General features: G+C 47.1%; 1 protein-coding gene across 5 annotated transcripts in view; it reads left to right on the top strand.

Annotated features, from left to right (window-relative positions):
- Positions 1 to 8,326: 8,326 nt before the first annotated feature.
- Positions 8,327 to 24,364, top strand: part of dmxl2 (Dmx-like 2) — a 35,193-nt gene continuing 19,155 nt past the window's right edge. For 3 of the 5 annotated variants that reach the window (XM_029256162.1, XM_018763727.2, XM_018763724.2), the window contains exons 1-18: positions 8,327 to 9,036; positions 13,389 to 13,514; positions 13,688 to 13,759; positions 14,500 to 14,578; positions 14,813 to 14,957; positions 15,894 to 15,960; positions 16,642 to 16,814; positions 17,027 to 17,207; positions 17,334 to 17,508; positions 18,160 to 18,366; positions 18,509 to 18,771; positions 18,949 to 19,651; positions 19,790 to 19,911; positions 20,007 to 20,096; positions 20,206 to 20,317; positions 20,452 to 20,577; positions 21,342 to 21,572; positions 21,768 to 23,435. In XM_029256162.1, coding sequence (XP_029111995.1) covers positions 8,950 to 9,036; positions 13,389 to 13,514; positions 13,688 to 13,759; positions 14,500 to 14,578; positions 14,813 to 14,957; positions 15,894 to 15,960; positions 16,642 to 16,814; positions 17,027 to 17,207; positions 17,334 to 17,508; positions 18,160 to 18,366; positions 18,509 to 18,771; positions 18,949 to 19,651; positions 19,790 to 19,911; positions 20,007 to 20,096; positions 20,206 to 20,317; positions 20,452 to 20,577; positions 21,342 to 21,572; positions 21,768 to 23,435 — 4,627 coding nt within the window. In that variant the 5' untranslated portion in view covers positions 8,327 to 8,949. The remainder of the gene's footprint in view (positions 9,037 to 13,388; positions 13,515 to 13,687; positions 13,760 to 14,499; positions 14,579 to 14,812; positions 14,958 to 15,893; positions 15,961 to 16,641; positions 16,815 to 17,026; positions 17,208 to 17,333; positions 17,509 to 18,159; positions 18,367 to 18,508; positions 18,772 to 18,948; positions 19,652 to 19,789; positions 19,912 to 20,006; positions 20,097 to 20,205; positions 20,318 to 20,451; positions 20,578 to 21,341; positions 21,573 to 21,767; positions 23,436 to 24,364) is intronic. The other 2 variants (XM_018763726.2, XM_018763725.2) reach the window with 1 other exon arrangement.

The following is a 24,364-nucleotide window of genomic DNA, read 5'->3' as shown; positions in this document are numbered from 1 at the left end:
CGAGGGCATGGCAACTGATGACAAAATAAACCAACAATAGAAAAAGACCTTTACAAAATAAGACTTTCACTGTCACATTTAAATGAGATTTTGCCCAAGAAAGACGTGTGCTTCGGATAAAAGATTCTCAAAATTCAACAAGATTTTTTGCAAGATGGCTTGAGATGTGGGGAGAATTCAAACGAGCCCAAGGATTGATGGGTTTCGGTACGGCAGCCGTGATCGAGACGGAGTGTCGGTACACTCCCTTCGGGCTGATATACCTCCCGTGCTGTGATGGAGCGGCTGGTTCGACTGAAGTTCTGCGAGTGTGTGCCACTTGTTAAGAACTGTGCGGCTGCAGCTCAGGGACAGAGGCTGCTGTTTGAACTGGAAAGGCAACGGCTAGGGAACATTTTTATGTTTGTTTTTTCCTTGTTCCCAGAGCTCCGTGTACCCAAGAGTGAGCTATGTATTCCTGCAGCCCTCTGTTGAGTTTCAGCATGAAAAACACACGTGATACAAGTAATAATTCAATCAGGAAAATTATCTTTTTCATTTATTTTGTTGGTTTCTGATAAAATAAAAGTTCCGGAATGGCGTGATTAGTACACATACCACAGAAGCTCATAGTATTTTCTTCCTCTAATTTAAATGACTAATTTACAGTATATGAGGACAGTTATACCATGTAGCTAATCAGCTGGAAACCTTGCAGAATCTTGAAGGTAAAGCAGAGAAATGAGTGGTACCCCTGGTACCATAGTGATTACAGACATTACTTTCCAATCAAGGGCCTTGGGTTCAAATACTTACTTCTGCTACAGTACCCTTGTCACCTTTGACTAAGGTTCTTACCCTGAACTGCTACAGGATAACTGACCCAGGGGTACACTGTAATGGGTAAATAAGACAAGTATCTTAGTGTACAAACCTATCATCATAAGTCACCCTTAACAATGGTTAGTAATAATTAAATACAGAAATCATGTGAAATACAGCAGGATTTCTATTGCTCTCCTACTGGATGGATGGGTCCTTCGCTGCCTGGAAGCGTTTCTTCAGATGCGTGCTTTGACGTGAGAGATGAGATGAGTACAAAGATGTTTCTACGCGTTGGAAAGATCGTGTTTGATATACGGTACCTTGTGGGAGGAAAAGCTCGGCTTCCAATTATATACGTGTGTGTTGGTGTGTCGGGGCGGCTACTGCTGGTAGAGGCGAGACCAGCTGACTGCAGACGTGAGTTAATCTCCCCAGCGCTGTCTCCTCCAGAGGGAATCACGCTATGCAGCAGTGGGGAGCCAGGAGGCGGGGGAGCTGCAGAACCAGGGGGCATCGGGGTGGTGTTGCTACGGGGGGTGGGGGGGTGTGGGACAAACAAGGCCGACCCGGTGACCTGAAAAGGAAAGAGGAAAGGGCTGGATTTGGAATCTCAGAAGTCGCTGTTGAAGTGCGACCTCAAGATTAGCCCACCGGTGATCCTCCAGGAATTGCCATCACCATCTGCTCTGATCCACAGAGATTCACAACAGATGAGGCTAGTTTAGCCTCTTGTGCTGTGGAGGAAAGCTTCAGGCTTTGGGAATTATCTCAGATCCACGTGCCAGGGTAGAAAAGACACCCGTGATTTTAAAATGAAGAACTAATCATTGTGCAATGACACAGGGCGAGAGGAATGATCTTTTAATAATCACAGGAGCTGAAGTGAGGCGCAGAAATGCCTGGAGATGCTGTGAAATGAAATATTCTTAAATGAAAGGTAAACTGCTTACAGGCGTGATTTATTGCTGAAATAGAGATAAGATATTACCTTTCACAGTGTTTTCCCCTCTGTGAAAATATGCATTAGAAGCTTGCATAACATCATCAGTGTCAGCCTGAATGGATGTGTCACGCTGGGCTTATATTACAGGCTGTTTTATTATTGTGTATTGGACACGTTAGGCGTATATTATGGGGATGGTTTATCTGAAAGTACAGCCCTGACAGACTTAACCTCGCCAGCAAGACACTTTTTTTTTGCTTTGTTCTGCAGTGGGTGACAGGTGGAGTGGCACATTTTTGTATTTATTGCACTTTTTTTTGTCTGCCATATGATCCCATAGCTTTATTATAGACATCAGTTCACAGTCATACTTACTTCTCTCAAGACAGTACAAACTCTTCTCAAAACATCAAACTGGGGACCTGCTGTGTATCCTGTGGGGGTGTGTAGGGGAAAGTATGAGATAAGTAACAGTGCCGCAGAAAAAAAAAAAGAAAAAACTAAAACGTCTGCATGCACTTTAACACCAACTCAACTGGATGTACGCAAACAGGGAAGAGAAAGAATAAAAACATGCTACGAATACAGAGTACTTGGTTAAAAAAAAAAAAATAGTGGTATGTCCTGAATGAGCCGGCTTTGACTGATGTACTTCTTTGAGGACGACACTGGAGGCTGACCGCTTTAACTGTGAAAAAGCATCCAGAGATGGGGAGGAGAAAACACTTTGAAATGAATGCCATCAATCTCACCGTTGCGCAGGAGACAGGCAGATCACTGGGAATGTGAACTGAATGTGATTATAGATCTATGGCATGGGGACTGACGGGCTGATGAATGCTCTGATAATACACATATATTATAAGCGAGTCCTTCAGGATGAAGAAGCTAATCGTAATACCAGTTAATAAGCCATGGGAAAAATATTGCAAAAAGATTCAAATAGATATAAAATGCGTAAAAGCCTAAATAAATGAGGTGGGAACTATCAATATATCCTTCCAGGACACAAGAAATATTATGTGGGCCCCATCTTTATTCATGTCCTTCACTCACAGCTGTAGTTAAAAGTAGGACATCTGCTTCGAAGCTGGTTGCGTGTCTCTTCTCTGAGCAGGTGAGGGACCACTTCAAGAGCTGCCCTCCCTGAAGACCCAGGCTCCAAAACATTAAAGGTGATGAGGAATTTGGTGCTGAAAGTTCATTTTAACTTCTAAAATTTGAATTACTTTGACATGCACACTGGCACAAGGATCATTATCAATAACTGATGGCAGTGTTCCGGAGCCTATCCCAGCAGCACAGGACACGAAGCAGGGTACACCCTGGACATGACACCAGTCCATCACAGGGCATTCACACACACATTCACACACTGCGGGCAATTTGTAATCACCGGTTCACCAGAAACACGTACCCATTTTGTGGACCCACAAAAACACATGTAAACTCCACACAGACTGAGTCAGAATTAAACCCTAACCCAAATGACCAGCACCGGTGAAATTCTAAATGGCACTACTCGAGCTGCATTAAACCGAGCGCTCCTATGCTGGTGCCTTAAACACTAATTTTGACGCAGTATTGGCAAACTGGAGGGTTATTTGGGTAGGCTTGTTTGTGCAGGGAAATTTGTCCCATTAGTAGTTTATTATCAGAGCTACTTATTCCTCTGTATTCTCACAAGACAGCAATGAACTGCAACATTTGGGGTCAAAATATGCAAAATATTAATGTATATTAAAACTTTAGATATATGAAGCAATCATGAAAAGAGGCAAAGCAAACACCTGCATGGTCTTCCACCCAATAGAGTTGACAGCCCAGCTGTAGAGTGAGTGGGTTTTAGCAGTTCAGACCCAAGACTGCCAAGAGAAGGCGTTTTTCTCTCTCCGTCAGCCTGTTATATTCCTACTCTTGATAACTGTACTGAGCGGCTGGCATCTTTCCTTCATATTGCAACATTTTTAGAGTGAGAGATTACATAAGGATGCAAAAAAATAATTTCCTGGTGGTTTGATTTGCTTCACGTTCTCTAACTGTAGATTCACGGGACTGTGATTGTGAAGAGTTTAAGAAGGCCTCACATTTTCAAGCAAATCCAGGATGGTTTGAGTATAATTTCTCATTCACCAGGAGGCCACAAAGGAACTGAAAGGGACTGACTCAGAGTCAGTCTCATGAAAACAGAAGTACTTTTGCAGCAAAAAAAAAAATCTTCTGTCATGTTTTCCAATTCAGCTTTTTTTTGTAAAGATATTCTAACAAGGACTAGCCTTCCTACTCATTTACATTTATTTAACTTAGCAGACTCTTTTCTCCAAAGTGATTTCCAATGGATACTATGCAGTGTTACCAGCCCGCACACCTTATTCACCAAGGTGACTTTCACTGCTAGATACACTACTTGCAATGGGTCACTCATCCATACACCAGTGGAGCACACACACTCTCTCTGTCACTCACACACTAAGGGGGAACCTGAACAGCATGTCTTCGGGGTGTGGGAGGAAACCCAAGCAGACACAGGAAGAACATGCAAACTCCACACAGACTGAGCAGGGATCAAACCTACGTTCTGTCATACCACCCAGGCACTGTGAGACAGCAGCACTACTCACTGTACCACCATTCCACCCTAACTCCTTTCTCAAGGAGATGTGTGAGTGTTCTAATAAAACAAGTCAGTTTTCAGATCACGAGGGCCATAATCCAGCAATGATCCTACAACTTCTCAAGAAAATATTCAGTTAGTGCTTGATTTTCATCTGACACATCAAATGAAAAATAATTAACATAACTAACTAAACAAAAGTCAGCTTTACTAGCGAATTTCTGGCACCCAGGGCTGTTCACCCATGGAAAAGGATATTATTATTATTATTATTATTGCTGTTGTTATTATAATAATAATAATAATAAGAAGAAGAAGAAGAAGAAGAATAGGACATAATTATCAGAATATCTCTTTTTCAAGTAAATATGAAACAGGTTTTCCTCAAAGATTTAACTGATTATTTACATATCAGTTCTCCTAACGTCAGTATTAAATGTTGACATTAAAAAGGCTATTATGCAAGAGTATAACCGTTTACTTACAATAGACAGTGAATAGCACTATTAAGAACCATTTATCATGCACTAAAGCATTTTTGAAGTATTGATAACATAGAAATCCAACTAAATAAAAATTTCTATAAGAACCACTGTATTTTACATTACTCTCAGGCCTAAATATTAGAGGCTATCCCGTCATTTCTCTCTCCTTTAAAAATACACAGACACACACACGCATTGTCTGAAGCCGCTTTCCCGAGCAGGGTCGTGGCCAACCAGGGCCTTATCTAGCAACACAGGGCACAAGGCCGGAGGGGAAAGGGACACACCCAGGACGGGACGCCAGTCCATCACAAGGCACCCCAAGCGGGACTCGAACTTCAGACCCACCAGAGAGCAGGACCCGGCCAAACCCGCTGCACCACTGAGCCCCCTTCCTTTAAAAAATATGTGAAATTATGAATATATTGCTTTATTTGATTTGGGTTTGTGATTAGATACTGAGTGCATAATGCAATCTAGTGGCTGAGTCAGCCCTCATTCCGAAAGGACTCATCTGTTTAGCACACAAAGAACCTATAACAAGTTAAATAAAGTTTAAAAAGCTGCAGGGGTACATTTGACAAGATCCTATTGTTTCATCTCGCCCCAATCACGCTAAAGATTAACATAACAAAAACTACTATGTGTATTCAGTAGACTGATGGTTTAATATTGTTTATTTTTTACTTTAAGAAGAATGTTTCTGCATTTCGGATTCTTTCTAAATTTCACACCATTCAATGTCCCAGCATGCAGACGCTCTAAGAGGCAATCATGTATGTCGAGTATTTTTACGATTCTTTTTACATTAGTCAGTGGTGCTACAGTGACAATTACACATTTCACCGCGCTATTCGCGTACACAACGGTCCGAAACGTTGCCCAACCACACGCGCGCGTCCCAGCAAGAACGCGCCGCGCGTGACAGAGAGAGGCGAAAGCTCATCTGTTCGAGGAGGGGGAGGCGCTGCGTGCACGCAAAGTGGGGCACGCCGGTCACGTGCTGTGGCTCGAGGCTGTACGGCACGAGCGCATCCGTTGCGGAGGGTGGGAGCGGGAAGTGAACTGGAGAGAGGAGGATTCCTATTCAACAGAGTGAAGCCGGTCGGCTGTAGGCAATGTGCACAACTAATGTTTCATAGTATAAATCAGCAGTTACAATAATAAAGATGGAATTTCATTGTCAGTACTCAGACGGAGTTTTTGTTCACGGAGACTTATGTGTGTAAACTATGCGACACGCAATTCGCTAAGATTGGTTACCCACGCACGTCGCATATACTTACTATATTATATAAACAAATATTTATCATTTTTATATCAGTATTTATCCAGTTAACATGATTAAGTCAACTGAAGTGAGTGACCAATTTGCCATCCCATTGCAGACTACATAATAATACAGAAGTATTCGGTATTTTGTGTACCAGATTGAACCACGCTTTCACTCTCCAAGTCTCATACGTATCAAAAGATGACCGTCGAAGTATTGGATAAACCTAACGCAGCATTTAATTTCTAGAAAACGCTCTCCAGAAGGGCCGTTGTGACGTGCTGAGGCGAGTAAAGCCGAGCGGCTCGTTTCTCCATTTTCCCGCCGCCGACGCTCCCGGATAATTAGGAGCGCCGGGAAACCGCCGTTGATCCGTGAAATGAGAAGATCGACACAGCAGAATTAAATACTGTAGAGAACAGCGGCGTGGCCTCCTCTTCCACCCGCATCGCGTCCAACTCTCCGCATCTCAACCTTTCACACCCCAGCAGTGAAGCGTTTGTTTTGGATTCATTATCAACTTTCATTACAAGCTGTCATGACGCCCAGCTGTTATGTTAAAGCGCTGGAGCACAGAAGCAACAGCAGCAATACAGTAGTGGTCTGTTGGCGATGAACACGATCCTTCCTCTGTCATGTATTAGTCAATGTATGCAGAACACATGTATCATGTCTCACGGAGTGACTCAGCAGACTGGCGACAAAGATGCCACGTAGGCCTATGTATGAATTGCAGCCACATACAGTGTATACTGTAACATGTTCACTCAGACTTCATTCATGATTTCCTTTCAGAATTTTCATAATAATAAAGGCAATGTGTAAAACTGCCTTTTATATAGGTACATTTGATTCATGGGGACCTTGTAGCCTTATTAGAAACAGCAATTTGTTGTATTTCTGACTCATTTTGGTGTTTTACATATGGTACAAAAGGCTTTCTTCTATTGTATTTCTTTACTGGATTATTCCATGGCACATCTGGTCCCAGACAGTTTGTACAGCTCCTAACATTGTCAATTTTAATGGCGAATCACTAGCAGGCCCACTGCTTTTGGCACAAACACTGATGTTCTTAAGATGCACTAATTAAATAAAGTTGTCTGTTGTCTCCTGCCAAGATGTACATTGGGACAAATTGCATTAGTCAGTACATTATTTAAATGATGAACCTTCCCTTTAAAATGTGCCTTGTCCTTAATAAACTCTTGAACCTAAAAACAAATCCCTGATCACTTATCCTACTAAGTAATGTCTTTATATTTTAGTTCTACTAGCACAGCATTCACAACAATATTTAGTAGAGATTACATGAAAACTGTAAAAACAGATCTTGAACAGATTTAAAATGTAAATACTCTCACATTTTGACCATGAGCTATCAAGCTGTCTGTTGAGCTTTACAGAATATTACATAAATCAATATATGTTGTGCCAAAGCATACACACAGTGCACACATTTGGTTCCTGTCCCTAAACAATAAAGGCGTAAACACAGCACAGCCTGCATGTGAAAAACACACATTAAGCTGGCACGCAGACTGTACGTAGGTGTGCATTCACACTCTGTGTGTGTTTGGACCACTGTCTCTGACCAGCAGGCTGTCTGCGAATGAGAGAACCATGGCATGGCTCTCTGACATGCACCGTCCTTTGTTACCCTTGCTTGCAGGGCAAAGCTTTCTGCTTTCCCCTCCACAGTGTGTCCCACTGCTGCCCACTGGCCCCTCCAGGCCAGGCAGCAATCCCTTCCCAGTTGACTCATACTGTGTTGTGTAGGCTAGAAACATCCCCCTCTCATTTAACCTCACTGTGTTTTCAGCCCTTCGCAGAACTGAGCAAAATAACTATTAATTATATAGGGAATTACATAAACCGAGCCTCCTCCTCTGGTTCTATACACGCACCAGTCGTCATACTATACTGTGCACTGCGGGTGACGTTCTAGGCACGGGCGCGATTGGAATTCATCTCAGATTTTTTCGAACAGAATGCACCAAAACAGCGCGCGTATGGGGGTGGGTCGGGGATTCCCTCCGCACGCGCTCCTCTTACTCTCTGAAGACCACCGCGAGGGCTACGTTTCGCGTTTGTAACGTCCTTCGAAATTAGCGCCACGCGTTCATGCAGCGCGACCTTAAAAGAATTTAAACGCGCATTATCTCAGGTTGCGTTGTATTTTGGAAAGCGCAGCCTCGAGTCTTTTTAATGATCAATGAACTCGTGCGTCGTCATCGCCGTGGCGCGCGCTCCACCAGCTTGGATGTGTGCGTGCACCTAGATATATGCGTACTAGATCGGGCACAAGATACGTGACAATGTCGGTAGCCTTTGTGACCCGCTCACTTTGACACGAATGTACATAAACGTGGATATGTTACGAAGTATCGCACTCCTGGAGCGCCACTGTAAGAAAACTATATAACATTAATAATCTGGCCCGCATTCGCTCGACGGCCGTGTTGCTCTAGAAGCCCTATATCTATGCCCGAGGCAGAAGAGCGCTGCCTGGGAATGCCGTGTACGCGCATGCTAACGCCGCTGCGGAACGGAGACCCATCCGTTCGCCGAAGGGTCTAATCCGCGTTGGTGTCCGTACAGCGGCGAGGCGCGGAAGCGGCACACACCGCGTCCGCAGCGCTCCACAGATTCAGCCGAGTCCGAGTGAAGACGCGAGGGGGACTGTCCGTGTTCGGCGAGCGGGCCGGAGAGCGTGCGATGGGATTCCTCCCGAGAGCTTATGCTTACCTCGATGGAGAGAAGAGCGGAGCGGCGCGGTGAATAATTAAACCTCCATCTTCTGCGAGAGAAGGGACGGAACGGGAAGAAGATGCATCTCCACCAGGTGCTAACGGGAGCGGTGAACCCCGGGGACAGCTGCTACTCGGTGGGCAGCGTCAATGACACCCCGTTCACGGTGAGCGCTCCTCCGCCCCACGCTCTGAGTCTGATCCGTTTAGCGGCGCCTCGGAACAACACAGTGGGCTGACCGTCCGTCTCCGCATTTTTTAATTAATTTAATCACTGCTATTATTATTTTCATTTTCATTTTTGTCTGCTTACGTTGCCGATGGCATGCCAGGCTAGGGCTGGGTTGGCGGAGCTTTTCCGCGAACGATGCAGCGGCTGAAAGATGTGCTGCCTGCTTGTGTGCGAATGACCTTTACCAGGTGGGACGGAGCGAAAGCGGCTCCCGGCGGCCGAGCGCCGACATCATCATGGAGGCGACGATGGAGGGATGATTGAAGGACGGTTCGCATCGTCACGTCGTCGTCGTGGTGCGGTCCTGCTGGTCCTTGTGTTGTTTTCTTGGCGATGATGATGATGGCGGGGCTGTCACCGTGGGGATCAGATGTACAGCCGTGACGTGGGCGCCACCTCCACCCTGGCGCGGCATTAGCCGTCATGTTGACGGTCAGAGTAATCGCTGGTATTACAGTATATTTACCGCACTAGTGCGGGACTCCTTCCAGTTCTGTGGCTCGGGCGGTACACTGACTGACACTACGGACCGGTAGTCGTGTATTAGCTCTTCTCCTGGCCGTCATAGTCAGTGTGCGCGCGCGGATACACCCTTTTACCGTGTTATACTGTGCTTTATACTAAGCGTCCGCGCTGAAAACATCCACGCTGCGCTGTGTTCTTGTGGTTGCAGGTTTTAGGCTTCGGCAGGACTGCTTTTCCTTTCCCGCCCGCCATTCATGGACCCATTGTTGCACTGCTGTTGCAGAGTGGATGTAATATATGATGTACAATATTCCTTGTACATTTAAAAAAAATAAATAAATAAATAAATTAAAAAATCAGCTGACCAGTGATAGTTTTTTTTTTCTTTTAAGTGGTAAAAGCAGCACATCAAAACAGTTGAATCACTTCTTACACACATGAATTATTGCTGTCATCCATGAAGAGCAAAATGAAAGCTCCTCCTGCCCCCCCCCCATACAGATGTTCCAGAAGGAGATTCTCGTTTGTTTGTTCGTTATTCCCTTGAATTAAATGAACAAAAAAAGAGAAAAGCAAGTGTGTGAAAGTGGAATCCATTTTGTCTGTTGAAATCAAAGTGATTTTTTTAATTTGCTTTCTGGAGACATTGTGCAATGCAGGGCGACGCAGGGCGTTGCGTAGAAAGTCGAAGTGAAATTCTTCACATGACTCTTCCAGTAATAATGCTCTCTTTTGCCAGGTCAGGGAACATGAGATGGAAATGGTAATTCGCGTCCGGGCCCATAAATATGACGGCTGACTTGAGGACTGAGAGTACGGCCAGTGGTGCATTGTGTATATTTCACATGGGGAGTGCGCGCCGAGCTCTCGCTGTATGGGAGTGGACCCCCTGGTCACCCCATCATGGCTTCTGGGTGAAGGCTGAGCTTCCCGCTTCGCAGAGCGGCTGGCGGAGGCCTCTGGCTGGACTGCCGTCTACAAACGCTTCATCCGTTTGCTGGATCCGTGAGCAACATCGCTCCACCGAAACACGGTGCAGGTTTTGCGGTGATGTTGCCTGCGTGTCAGGGCACGTCACGCAATGTCGCTGCCAAATATACCGTAAGATGAGTGTTACTTTTTTTAAAAGGTCATTTTGGTTTTTCCAGCTGTTTGTAAATAATTTGCTGCATCTACCAAAGAGGGATGCGCTCTTTCGTGTGTGTGGTCAGGCCTCGGTCATGTGCAGAAGCAACACTTCTGCAAGGCGGGAGGATCAAACGTCACTTATGGACAGGACGTGTGTGTGTGTGTGTGTGTGTGTGTGTGTGTGTGTGTGTGTGTGTGTGTGTGTGTGTGGGGTCAAAGCTTGATCGTGGGCAGGAGAGGGACTCCTGTGAACCCATACTGTCAGACCTCGGTTGCGGTAGGAAAAAAAGGACTTGTGTCTGATTGTGCGGTCAGATTTTGGTCGCAGACAGGAACAGGATCCGTGTTCCACATGTCTGAAGGTGCCAGGCTCACAATGTTCCCAAGAGGAGCACGGCTTCCACACACATTTGTCAAGGGGTTCACTAAGATGTGGAGTTTGCTGTATGTCCCAGGGAAATACCTTGGGCTGTCTATCCATGGGGGTTTTTATAGGTCTCAGGTGTAGAAGCCCAAAGAGGGAAAAGATGGAGTGATGCAGGGTATTGCAAGTGCTGTTGTAGTGGTTAAACTCAATTGGATGCAACTATATTGGCATTGCTCTCAAACATAAGGCCACCCTAATGATTTTTGCTTTGAAAAGGAACAGAAGCTTGTTCATCGCCGTAATTTCTTGTGGTTTCGCACGTGCCTGTCTCGAGAGATCCTCCATCCTCCCCACAACCACGCCGAATCCTTGACCGTTGCGCTGTACGGATCTACTGTCGCAGCCCGTGGATGATCCCCGCTAACCCCATTAGACCGCTGCGGTTAATATGGTGGGTCTTTTTCAGTTTCACAAACGCATAAAACATCTGAAGAATGGCGAGGAGAAGCGCACACGGGTTCGGCTGTCGTGTGTCTGTGTGTGCCGTGGTGCTGCAGACCGATGGGCGACACAGCTCTCCCGCCAGATGGGTGGTTAAATACAGAAAGGGAACGCAGCCATTCAGAAGCAAGGTGACAGGCGTTCTGGAGCGACAGCCAGACCCGTCAGCAAGCTGTTTCCTAGGCATCGCGAGCCTCGGGACAACTTAATGCGCATACCATCGCTGTGTTTTCACCTCTAAAGGCAAGAAGAGGGGGGGTGACACGAGAGAGAAGCCATTTCTTTTCGCTACGGACAAGTGGAGATGTGCCGTTAGCTGCGGGTCGCAGGGCAAGCGGCCGGAATAATGACACCGAAACAAATGATGCCTGCTCTGCGGCGCCTCCTCCGGGCAACTGGTACACACCTCGGCTAGCGAAAGATGACTGAGCTCATCAGCGCGTGAAGGGCTGCCAAGACGGGAAGAGGATTGAATGTAACGGTGACGCGGGCGTGATGTGCTGGAGTGTGTGCGGTGTCCGCGTGGGCTCTCCTGCTGCCGGAGCTCACTGCGAGGGAGGTATTTTTGGGCCCGGCTGGCTTGTGCGTGACGGTGACTGCACTTAATTCCTGCCGTAATGTGCGGCGGCTGCGATGTCCTGACGAGCTCTGCGGCGGCTCTCTTACCCCCCCCCTCGTCCTCAAACGCACACAGAAATGCAGCCTCGCCACAAATGTTACGCAGGAGACCCCGAGACAATCCGACCACGGAGCTCTCCGCAGTTGGTCAAACTGCATACTTCCAAGCGCGCACACATACGCCGCCGTGGCCCGTCAGCTTGTCTCTCATCCTGTTTGTCGGTGCTTGCACGCCACGGACTGGGCGCACACGGTTTGTTCGCTGTCTGCACGACTTCTCTGCTTCTAACGTTCCCATAAATTAGTCATGGCGGGGGCGATAACGGTCACTGTGTCCTGTGGCTTGGGTGACAACAGGTGCTGCATTGTGTGGTGTTGCGCTCCGTTAGCGCCCGCCCCGGGCTGCGGCTCGTGCCGCTGGAGGGGTTGCTGTGCTGGGGGCTTTGTTCGGTCCTCCTCTGTTGTTTCCGCCCAAGGGCTGGAAGGGGTGTTTGAACACCTGCATTATGTCACGATCAAGAGGCAGCGCACATATGGAAGAGCCCGTCTGCTTTTGTGTCATTACTGAAGTTGTGCTGACCACGAAGAGCCGCAGCCCAGGGCTCCATCGATCGCTGATCGGTATCAATCTTACGTCATGCATCGAGTAGGAGTAATGAAAATGGGACAGAGTTGGGATGTGATACAGCTGGGACTGGGATGTTGTCAGCAAGGGTGGCATGGTGGTGCAGTGGGTAGTGCCTCATATGTCCCAGACTGTGGATTTGGGTTTGAATCCGTGTGTGTGTGTGTGTGTGTGTGTGTGTGTGTGTGTGTGTGTGTGTGTGTGTGTGTGTGTGCGGGGAGTTGGTATGTTCCCCCTGGGCCTCTGGTTGAGTCCTCCTGCAGTACAGCAACATAATTCAGGTGCATTGGTGACTCTAAATTACCGTGTGTGTGAGAGAGATTGATTGATTGCTCTATGATGGACTAACATTCTGTCCTGTGTGTACGCTACCTTGAGCCCTACAGGTCCGGGGTAGGTGCTGGATCGCCACCACCCTGAATCAGGGCAGGTGGATATCGACAGGAATCTGTTCTCAGATTTGCCAGTTCATCCCACCCTAGTTCATCCCATCATGCTCCTTGACAACCACTCTCACATGCCACTTTCTTAAAGGTGTAACTATAACTGCTCCTCTGCTCTCCGTGTGCTTGTCGACCTCCAGGCCTACGGCTCCGGCTGTGATATCGTCATCCTGGCCAGCGACTTTGAGTGTGTGCAGATCATCCCCGGAGCTCAGCATGGGAACATTCAAGTGGGCTGCGTGGAGTGCTCACACCAGCTGGGGCGAGTAAGTGCCCCCCCGCCCCCTCCTTCTGCTTCTCTATACTGCTCGGGACAGCATCGGGTTTGATGAATTGTCAAGGACTTTGATGTGTCAGTGCCTTGCTTTTACCCTGCTTGGTCTTTTTTTTTTTTTTTTTTTTTTTTTTTTTCTTTTTCCCTTCCTTCTCTCCCCCCCAGATTGCCGCATCTTATGGAAACACAGTGTGTATTTTCGAGCCACTTGCTACCAACCCTAACAAAAGGCATAGTGTAAGTAAGCATTTATGGCATATCTCTTGTCTGATTGCAGAATAGGTGTGAGTCAGGCTGTCATCATCTCAAGTGGATTGTTCACCCACCTGCATACATGGTGCTTTCAGCCTTACCTGCACTTCCTCAGAAATTCAGGTGTCGGCCACCTTGCTGGCTGTCTGCGTTCACTTTCCATGCCTCTGGGGAAAAAGCATTGTCAAAACAAATTACTGTGGTGTGTACTTGGGCAGGGTACTTATCCTGAATTGATCGAGTTAATAAATCCTGTTGTTTAAACGAGTGCTTCGTTGCTGTGAACGTAGATGTTTGTTAAAGATTGATACGCGTAGTAATAATGTCATGCTTGGGGTAAAAATGGGTTACCCGGGGTAAAAGGCATACGCTGTCAGCTCACATGGGGGAGATGCGGAGAGACAACGAGTCATTGGAGTTCAGTCGGACTTTCGTTCGAGTTGCACAAGATCGGAAGCCCCCACACGCAGTCCTGGGTTGCTACGGAACAACACCTTTAGAGTTGTGAAATAGTTTTTTCCCTTGAAACACCATTGTGGATTTATTTGGAACCGCTTACAAATATTGTTATTTATTTTCACTTGGCTGATTTTGCAAAGGACGCATTTTACGTGCGACGCCAAATGATTCTTTTTGTTTCACTCCGTTTTACGACTTCACAAAGTGTTTAAACGTGAGCTGTTTCTCGCACGTGGTGATTTTTCGTACCGTTTCTTGTCTAACAGCAGCTGAATTATCAGTGGCAAAAGATGGGACAGTTTTTCCTCAATGCCATGACCTACAACTTAGCCTGGGATCCGCAAGGTAACACAAAGGCGTTTGTTACATTCATACTTTATATTATGATCTTGCAATTTGCTCCAAATAAATCGATTGCTTATCCAGTCAATATAATGGTGAGCTCTTGTGTGCTTCTTCAGCATCTTTTGGATAATGACTTCACTCCTTGCTGTCACGTGATCTATAAATGTTTAACAGTGATATTGACTGTACCTTTGATTGTGTTCCATTGCGTGCTCGATGACCCCTTCCCTCCAGGTAACCGGATCCTAGCAGCGACAGAACGCCTACAGCTGTGGGCGCCCCCATCCATTGACACCCTGGTGGAGGAGGAAGATGGTCAGACCACAGAGGAGAAAACGCATCCCGCCCTGAACGACTGGAAGTGTGTGTGGCAGTGCAAGTGAGTGGCACGTGTCTTCCGTCCGCTTGTTTTCCCTACAGCGGAGGGAGAGCAGATGACACCTAGGTGCCAGGTGCCGACCAAATAACGAGTGGATTAAGTTGCCTTTTGGCATTCCTCATCTAATGAGCAGTGGGGAAGTTGGAGAGATATTTACAGCCATAGTTTCACATAAGGGTTCATAGTAATATAGGAACTGAAATATGGAACTAAAAACATAAAAGGATAGGATACGAGCTTACCGCAACGGCGTTCAGATGATTACTGACAAAAAGTTTCACCTGTGCCCCGCCGTACATTCGTCTGTAGTTGTGAAACCACGACCCCAACTTTATTTTGATGAACAAATGGAGGGCAGGTTGATTTGCTCCTTGTATTTTGCAAGGAAATGTATTTAATTGCTGTGGGCCACACCAGAGTTCCCCTGTACAAAGTGTCTGCATTTCTTCCACCAGAGAAGTTAACATTTGACCCATTTTTCATAATTCTAATGAGTTTTGGAATATTTGCTCTCCCTTAGATCGTTGTATGGTTATCCTGACCAAATACTGTATTTTTTCCACATGTTCTTTATTATTTATTGTTTATTTGTATCTTTATGTATATATGTTTTTTGGTTTTAAAATCTATATATATATTATTTACTTATTGTTTGTATCTTTTGTTTTTTTTGTTTTTAATAAAACATATTATTTATAAAATAAAAACCATATCACCTGTTGCTAAAACCCCTCCTGCTTGTCCCCTCCAAGTGCTACGTGCTATCAGAGCGTATTTTGGGCCAGTGTCCATTTCATCTTCTGCACCTCATTTTGAACCCTGCAACACATTTTGCAATAAACTCAGAGTGCAGATGTATCTGATCAGAGCAGCAAAGATAATTCAGCCAGAAACCGAATGCGGCATCTCACTGTAACTCTGTTTCATTTCCTGCAGGACTGCAGTGTCTGTTCACATAATGAAGTGGTCACCAGACGGCGAGTACTTTGCCACAGCAGGGAAGGTATAGAACATTATTGCTGTAAATAGGCAGAGTTTCTGAGGTCACGGGAGCAGTGGCATTTTATTGTGACGTTTTCACTCGGTCTTTGACTTTCTGTTGAGAGGTGTAACTCTTTCTGTGAGGGGGCGCGGTGGCGCAGCGGGTTTGACCGGGTCCTGCTCTCCGGGTCTGGGGTTCGAGTCCCGCTTGGGGTGCCTTGCGGCGGACGGCCATCCCGTCCTGGGTGTGTCCCCTTCCCCTCCAACCTTGCTCCCTGTGTTGCCGGGTTAGGCTCCAGCTCGCCACGACCCTGTTTGGGACAAGCGGTTTCAGACAGTGTGTGTGTGTGTGGGTGTGGGTGTAACTCTTTCCTGTAATGTGTAACTTCCTTTGTCAATACACTGGGTCGTAACAGGAACATCTTTCATAAAAATACACTGTTTTGACATCAGTTTCTATTTAGATGCGGCCTTTTTAAACACAGCCTTCATTAATAAAATGTTTTGAGCTTTGGACCATTTGTCATGTGTTTTGTATTGCTGAGCAGTGCTGCAAAATTGTTTTTGGGTGCTTCTGTCAGGGGATGTTTTTGTGTGTTTGTTTGTTTGTTTGTTTACTTGCTTGCTATCAAACGTTCGAGTGTGTTCCAAGGTGTGGGAATGTGCCACATCAGAGCTTGTTCTCTGTCCCATGCTCTCGCAGGATGACTGTCTGTTGAAAGTGTGGTATCCGACCACGGGCTGGAAGTCTGCGGTGGTGATCCCAGACCTGCAGGAGAAAAAGGCCCCAGCCGTGCATTTTTCCTTCGTCTACCTGGCACATCCCCGTGCTGTCACAGGCTTTTCCTGGAGGAAGACGAGCAAGTACATGCCCAAGTAAGACCCCATTGAACTCACACCCCCCCCCTTTTTTTTCCCTCCCTAAAGTGCAGCTTCCTATGGGACAGGTCTTATTTTTCCACATTTCAGTATCTGCGGGTTTTATAAAAATCTCTGTTGAGCACCACGCTGTACTTCTCTCTGACCATACAGTGTCACTGCCCTCCGTTCGCATGTTTTGACCTATGCCACGTGTCCGTGCAAACCAGGGGGTCCGTCTGCAATGTGCTGCTCACCTCATGTCAAGATGGGATTTGTCGCCTCTGGTCGGAAACATTGCTGCCAGAGGACAGCCTCCTGGGGGGGCAAATCTCGGAAAACAGCACCAGTTTCTCCAGCAGCCTGCCCAACCTCGGAGGCCAGAAAGACAAGATCCAGCACGCTCTAGAGGTAGTGTGTGAAAGAGAATTTGAGTGCAAAGGCAGCACGGAGGCTGCTGTTTTAATGGCACTCCGATACACATTTGATTCACTGGACCCGTTGACCTGTCCATTCTAACACGCTTTATCTTTGCAGTCGATTCACCACCTGAAACACCTGCGCCGTGGTAGAAGGAGATCCTCCGCCCTGGTGGCCCACACAGAGCTGTTGCCCAGCCAGCTGGGGTCACATGAAGTTCACCGACACATCTCGCACCATGCCAACGCGCTCTGCCACTTCCACATCTCTGCGAGCATCAATCCCCACACTGGTAGCTGAAGAACACTCTTCTGTTGCATATTTGCACGTTTTTAAATGTACCGCTGTGCCGCGTTGGCCTTGTTTAATGATTAACAAGTATTACCTGTTACGATGTTTTAATTCATACTGTATGTTAGATAGGGGGGTGCGGTGGCGCAGTGGGTTGGACCACGGTCCTGCTGTCCGGTGGGTCTGGGGTTCGAGTCCCGCTTGGGGTGCCTTGCGACGGACTGGCGTCCCGTCCTGGGTATGTCCCCTCCCCCTCCGGCCTTACGCCCTGTGTTACCGGGTAGGCTCCGGTTCCCCGTGACCCCGTATGGGACAAGCGGTTCTGAAAATGTGTGTGTGTGTGTGTGTGTGTGTATGTTAGATATTTATAAAAGTTTAAGTCCACCTGGGGAATACTTGTATGGGACAAACCAGACAGAAGAGTAAAAGTGAAGCAATCCCCAAGTGTCTTCAGTCTCTGGGAACTGAGAGATAAGAGCTGGGAAGACTTGTCCACCCCTTTCCTGCTCAAACTTAACTGAATGCCTTGTGGGGAAAACAAATTGTTCCTAGCAACTTCAGTCAAAATTTGACTTGTACTCTATCTAAAAATCTGTTAGTCAAGATCTTTACAAAGTTAGGCTACTTTTGTACATGCATTTGTCCTTTGTAGACATTCCATCGAATTTGGCTGGCTCAGCGTTCTCAGCCGATGAAACCAGCGGAGGCTTTGTGGTCCATTGGCTGAACAACAAAGACCTGAGTTTTACCAGCTCCATGGACTTCTTCATGCAGCATCTCAGGAAGCTGTCAGAGCAGCAACTGGAACAGGCTACCGAAGAGCTCGATCAGGAGGCCCAGCCAGTCAAGTTCGATTTGGGTATGAACATGCTCATTATATATAGGTCAGCGCTCCCTGGAAAGCAATAAGTATAACAAAGGGTTGACCACACTCTTGATATGAGTGTTTTTCAGTGTCTTGTGTTGCCATACACTTACTGTTAATCCTTTAAATGTTCCAGATCTTGATGAGATGTCTGACAAAGGCTCTTCTGAGCACGAGGAGGGAGAGCAGGAGGGAAGCACTAAGGCCTCATCGCCTGGATCAAGCAGCAGTGTTCCATTACCCACAGTGCTCCTAGATAGGAAGATGGAGGCGCTCACTTTGGAGTGGAATAAGAGCCCTGACATGCTTTTCACAATCCACCCTGTCGATGGCTCCTTCCTGGTGTGGCATGTGAAGTATCTAGACGAATACATTCCAGGGATTTTCAGACAGGTCCAGGTATTGTATATTCTGAAGTATCACTATATGCAAAGGTCATTAACTGTAAAGGGTTTGGCTTTTATTTTTCTAAATACTCCTCTCATGTTGACTGGAGACTAGTGTTCCGGACAGTTTGTTTTACTTATTTCTTTAAGAATTTTCCAAATCTTTACTAATTTTTCAATTTTCTTTCAGGTGTCATTTTCATCTCGCATTCCTGTGGCTTTTCCAACTGGGGATGCCAACTCCCTGAGCAAGAACATCATGATGTATGCGTGCACGTTCACTGAGCCCGAGAGCAACTCTGCACTGGAGCAAAAGAGGAAAGCCAAGCGCATACCGCAGAGCGCCTCCGTTTCGGCCGAGCTTGGGTCTACCGCAGCCTACTCGGTGGCGCCCATCATCGGTCCAGCCGTCATGATGGTGTCCAAGCACGTTGACGGTTCGCTCAACCAGTGGGTAGTGACCTTTGCCGAACGCTCAGCCTTTTCCTCGGTGCTAACCGTGACACACAAGTTCCGCTACTGCGGCCACCGCTTCCACCTGAACGACCTGGCCTGCCACACGGTGCTGCCACTGCTGCTGACCTCCTCGCACCACAATGCCCTGCGCACACCACAGACAGACAGCACTTGGGACTCCGAGAAGGAGAAGAATGTCTTGCAGGCTGCCGGGCCTCTCAAGGGCTTCCCCCGAAGGCAGCTGAGAAATGCAGCCACACGCACCTTCCATGACCCCAACGCCATCTACAGTGAGCTGATCCTGTGGCGCGTGGACCACATTGGGCCGCTGTCTTGCACGGGAGGGGTGTCCGAGTTGGCTCGCATTAACTCGCTGCACACCTCTGCCTTCTCCAATGTGGCGTGGCTGCCCACTCTCATTCCCAGCTCAGTCCTCGGTAAGTAGGTCTCATGTTTAAGCACGCACTTTTTTCAGTATGCGTTCTCACAAACAGTGTAATTTCGGTTCAGTTTACAGCTTTTGCTCTTCACCTGGAAGAGTTCCTTAATTTTTTAAATCATACCTTATATCCCAGGTACATACTGCAATTCTGCAAGCGCTTGCTTCGTGGCTTCTGATGGAACAAACCTGCGGCTGTACCAAGCTGTGGTAGACGCAAGGAAACTTCTGGATGAGCTTTCAGATCCTGAGACCTCTGTAAGCCCACCTGGCACTCTACTTCTCCCATACACCGGTCTCACAAGCTCATGTGTAAATCACAGTTGACCAATAGCTCATCTGTTTTCCCATAGAGGTTGGTTGGCGAAGTGTTCAACATTGTGAGCCAGCAGTCCACCGCCAGGCCTGGGTGTATCATTGAGCTTGATGCCATTACAAACCAGGTGAGATCAGCATGCAGTATCATAGCTGCATGTGGTGCTCCTGGTGGATCCCACCCAGACGGGCTCCAGGTTGGATACTGTTCTGATGGTGTCCTTTTCTGCGGTGCAGTGTGGCTCCAACACGCAGCTGCTCCACGTGTTCCAGGAGGACTTCATCCTGGGATACAGGCCCCATGATGACCCCAGTGCTTTCCCTCCTTCTAGCCTTCCCTCCTCTGAAGGTACTCTTGTCTCTTACTATGCAAATGGAAAACTATTGCTCCTTTATTACATACAGCAAACCTAGTCATTCTTGATGTTGGTGCTTTTTTGTCAAGGTAGTTAACCGATATGTGTCATAATGTCCTGCTTTTAGGAATTGGATGTCATCCACCCCCTTTTTCAGAGAAGTTCTTCTTGGTGGTTATCGAGAAAGATGCCAACCGGGACTCCGTTCTACAAATGTGGCACCTGCATCTGAAGTCCGTGCAGGCGTGTGTAGGTGTGTAAGATGGAGGAGCTTCGTGCTGATCAGTAGCTGTCCTCTCATTTGATACGAAGGGTTCTCCTTCATGTTGTGTGTTTTTTTTGTTTTTTTTTTTTTGGGTGTTTCGACCCTGCTGAACTAGGATTGCAATATGCCATATTCTGTAATGGTTAACTGGTGTTGATTTCAGCTGTTTACAGAAGCATTGCAATTACTCAGTATATCGCTGTGGATCGTAAGCAATCACAGGGGCTTTCAAGTGGCATTCCGCTTGTAAATGGCAAAGAATGTAGCCGGAGTGAACAGCGTTATGCTGGCTGCTTACGCTGGAAATGGCGTTTGAGATGAATGACCAATTTATGAATCTAATAAATACTGCAACAGCATGGTGTAGAGCAACACTGCTGCAGTTTGCATCCATGAAAGAGAATGACTATCAGCAGGGCCGGCAGTTTATTGCCACATAGAAGTTGCCGTTCTGGATTATGAAGAACATTAAGCTTTTGTTGTCAAAAACTTTACTACCAAAGCTGTTGTTACAGTGGAAAATAATGCTCCTGAGTAAGATTCAAAGCTTTACTGGCTAAAACTTCAATTATTACAAGATTCTCCAGGGTAAATGACATGGCGAATGGATGTAATTTCCCACTAGTTTCAAATATATCACTTTGCTACTGAGATTGCTGTAAGTTTAGACCAAATGAAAGAAGATTTTTAATTTGCACACAAATGCATGCAAACAGAAGTGTAGCAGCTCTGGGCTATTCTGTGGACCATAGAGAGCACCGGACCAGCACAGATGTTCCAGAACCAGCTGATGGTCCCACACCAGCTGGGCAATGCTGAATCGTCCCCGGAGACGTCTCCCGGGCAGAGCCCCCTGCCCCGCTCCACCTCCACGGCCAACCTGCAGTCCGCCAGCAAGCTCATCCTCAGCTCCAAGCTGGTGTACAGCCAGCACCTGGATCTCCCCAGCGGGGTCGAGGTCATCCGCGCCACACCCTCAGCAGGTTAGTCTGGGATCATGCTTATTAGAACCCTGGGATGTGATTTTTAACTGGGCCTTTTGTAATAATATTGACAACTTTCCTAAACCAAACTTGTAATAATCTATCAACCAGATTTAAGTAAGATGATAGCTAGTGGATGTTTTGTGTTCTCTCTAGTTTAATATACCACTTTTAAGTGTTCTCTTTCTTTTAAAGGGCATCTTAGTTCTTCATCCATTTACCCAGTATGCCTGGCTCCGTATCTGATCGTAACAACCTGCTCAGACAGTAGAGTGAGGTTCTGGCGCTGCTCTGTGGAGGCAGACCTGGGTGCTGAGAATCCTGAGGAGGGCCGCACATACCGCTGGGAGCCTTGGGCACACCTCAACGAGGAGGAGGATAATGACAGTGCCGTGTGCGTGCTCGGTCGACCGGTTGCTGTCAGCTGCTCCTACACAGGCCGCCTGGCCGTGTCCTTCAAGCAGCCCGTGCAGAGTAACGGTTGTGTCACCAAGGAGTTCTCCATGCACGTGTCCATCTACGAGTGCGAGTCCACGGGCGGCTCCGAGTGGGTGTTGGAGCAGACCATCCACCTGGACGACTTCACCAAAGTAGGCAACGTGCTGGGCCCCAAAGTCAGCGTGGACAGCAACTTGTTCGTGTACAGCAAGGCTGACCTGTACTTGAATAGAGAGAGCCGTCAGAGCCCCAACATCAAGCACTTTGTCCATCTGGACTGGCTGTCCAAGGAGGATGGCTCCCACATCCTGACTGTTGGCGTGGGCTCCAACATTCTCATGTACGGCCGCATCTCTGGCATCGTCAATGAGCAGACCAGCAGCAAGGATGGCATGGCAGTCATCACACTACCTCTTGGGGGGAGCATCAAGCAAGGTATCAAGTCCAGGTGGGTGCTGCTGCGCTCGGTGGACCTGGTGTCCTCTGTGGATGGCACGCCCTCATTGCCTGTGTCCTTGTCTTGGGTACGAGACGGGATCCTCGTGGTGGGCATGGACTGTGAAATGCATGTCTATTCTCAGTGGAGGCAAGACAAGAAGCCTGGTGAAGAGGGAGACAGTCTTTCATCCAGCGACGAAATTTTCACGGGACCCGAGTCCCGCAGCAGGTCGAAAAGCGTTGTAGAGGGAAGCGCTGGCATGGATGATGCTCTTCGGACACCTGCTGTCATCCAGGATGGCAGCCTCTTTGAGGCCGCCCACTCTTTGTCCCCCACGCTGCCGCAGTACCACCCAACTCAGCTCTTGGAACTGATGGACCTAGGGAAGGTACGCAGGGCTAAGGCCATCCTGTCCCACCTGGTGAAGTGCATCGCTGGAGAAGTGGCGGTAGTAAGGGACGTGGAGGCTGGCGAGGGCGGGGCTAGACGTCATCTATCTCGGACTATTAGCGTCAGTGGCAGCACAGCAAAGGATACCATCCTTGCTGGCCGGGAAGGGGGGCGCGACTACACTGAGATCAACTCGATTCCACCACTTCCTCTGTACGCCCTCCTCTCGGCTGACCTGGACACCTCCTACAAGAGTGGTGAGGAGACGAGTAAAGGACCTAAGGGCCCAGACGGGGAGGCACAGAAGTCTTCAGAGGACCAGTACGCGGATCTGTTCCAGGTGCAGCCAGTAACCACTGATGACTTTGTGAGCTTTGCAGCAGAAAAGAGAGAGAAGAAGTCTAGAGTGATCAACCTGTCGCAGTATGGCCCTACCTACTTTGGCCCCGAGCACGCCCAGGTGCTGTCCAGCCACCTGATGCATTCGAGCCTACCAGGCCTTACTCGTCTGGAGCAGATGTTCTTAGTAGCGCTGGCAGACACCGTGGCCACCACCAGCGCTGAGGTCAGCAGCACCTCCGACAAACAGTACACTGGTGAGTGCTGGACCTCTTCTTTAGTGGTTCCTCCTTGAATGCAACCACAAGTAACACAAGGGTGGATGCATGACTATTCTTATGGTTATTTTGGCTGACGATTAGGTACGGGTTCGTCATGCTACATATTTGAAAATTGAAATTTTTCCAGTTTACTTAAATAAATGCTTTCTCTTCCTTTACTTGCCTATTTTCAAAAAACTTGTCTGAGGAGAGAAAGCGACTCATTTTTCTTCACTCAACCAATAGGTGTCAATAAAACTCACCAACACTGAATATGAATGTGGGATCTTATTCAGTTTCCGTCCTCAGTGTTCATAGTTCCTATCTAGAGTTTGTGATTGTTAGCGATCAATAATGTATGTCAACCATTTAACGTGCTTGTGTCATTATTCTGTCAATGTTCAGTTTTGAATAGGAGTATTTTAATTATGTAATTTCAATTTTAATGTAGCTCGCGAAACATTAATTTACAAAGTATTTTTTATTATGGCTATGTCCAAGGTTTTTACGTAACCTGTAAACAAGTTAAGGGATATCTGTATGGTTAATATTTTATTGTGATTTAGAAGTAAAATGTTTTTGAACAAATCAAATTCCAAACAGAATTCTGGTCCTTGTTGTAAGTTGAGGATTCAGTGTACTTTAGATCCGGTTTAATCTAATGACTATTATGTCTTCAAACATACGGTCTTCCGAAATAACTCATTGTAAGAAGTAATTAATGGAATGTGTGCAGTGTGCACTAAAAGCTTGGAACTTAGCAACCAGTATAAACAAGACCTGTATAATTTGCAACAATACTAAATGATTCAGATTTTTTAATAGACTTCTGGACGGCTACTTCTGGGAAATTAAGTAAATGTTGGTTTGGGGAGTATAGCGACAGCTGCAGAAACTGGCACAGTGCATTTACTATGCCGGCTTTA

This window comes from Scleropages formosus, chromosome 11, assembly GCF_900964775.1.
Source record: "Scleropages formosus chromosome 11, fSclFor1.1, whole genome shotgun sequence".
Lineage (NCBI taxonomy): Eukaryota > Metazoa > Chordata > Actinopteri > Osteoglossiformes > Osteoglossidae > Scleropages > Scleropages formosus.
The sequence above is the reverse complement of the archived record's forward strand: the minus strand, read 5'-3'. Positions and strand labels throughout refer to the sequence as shown.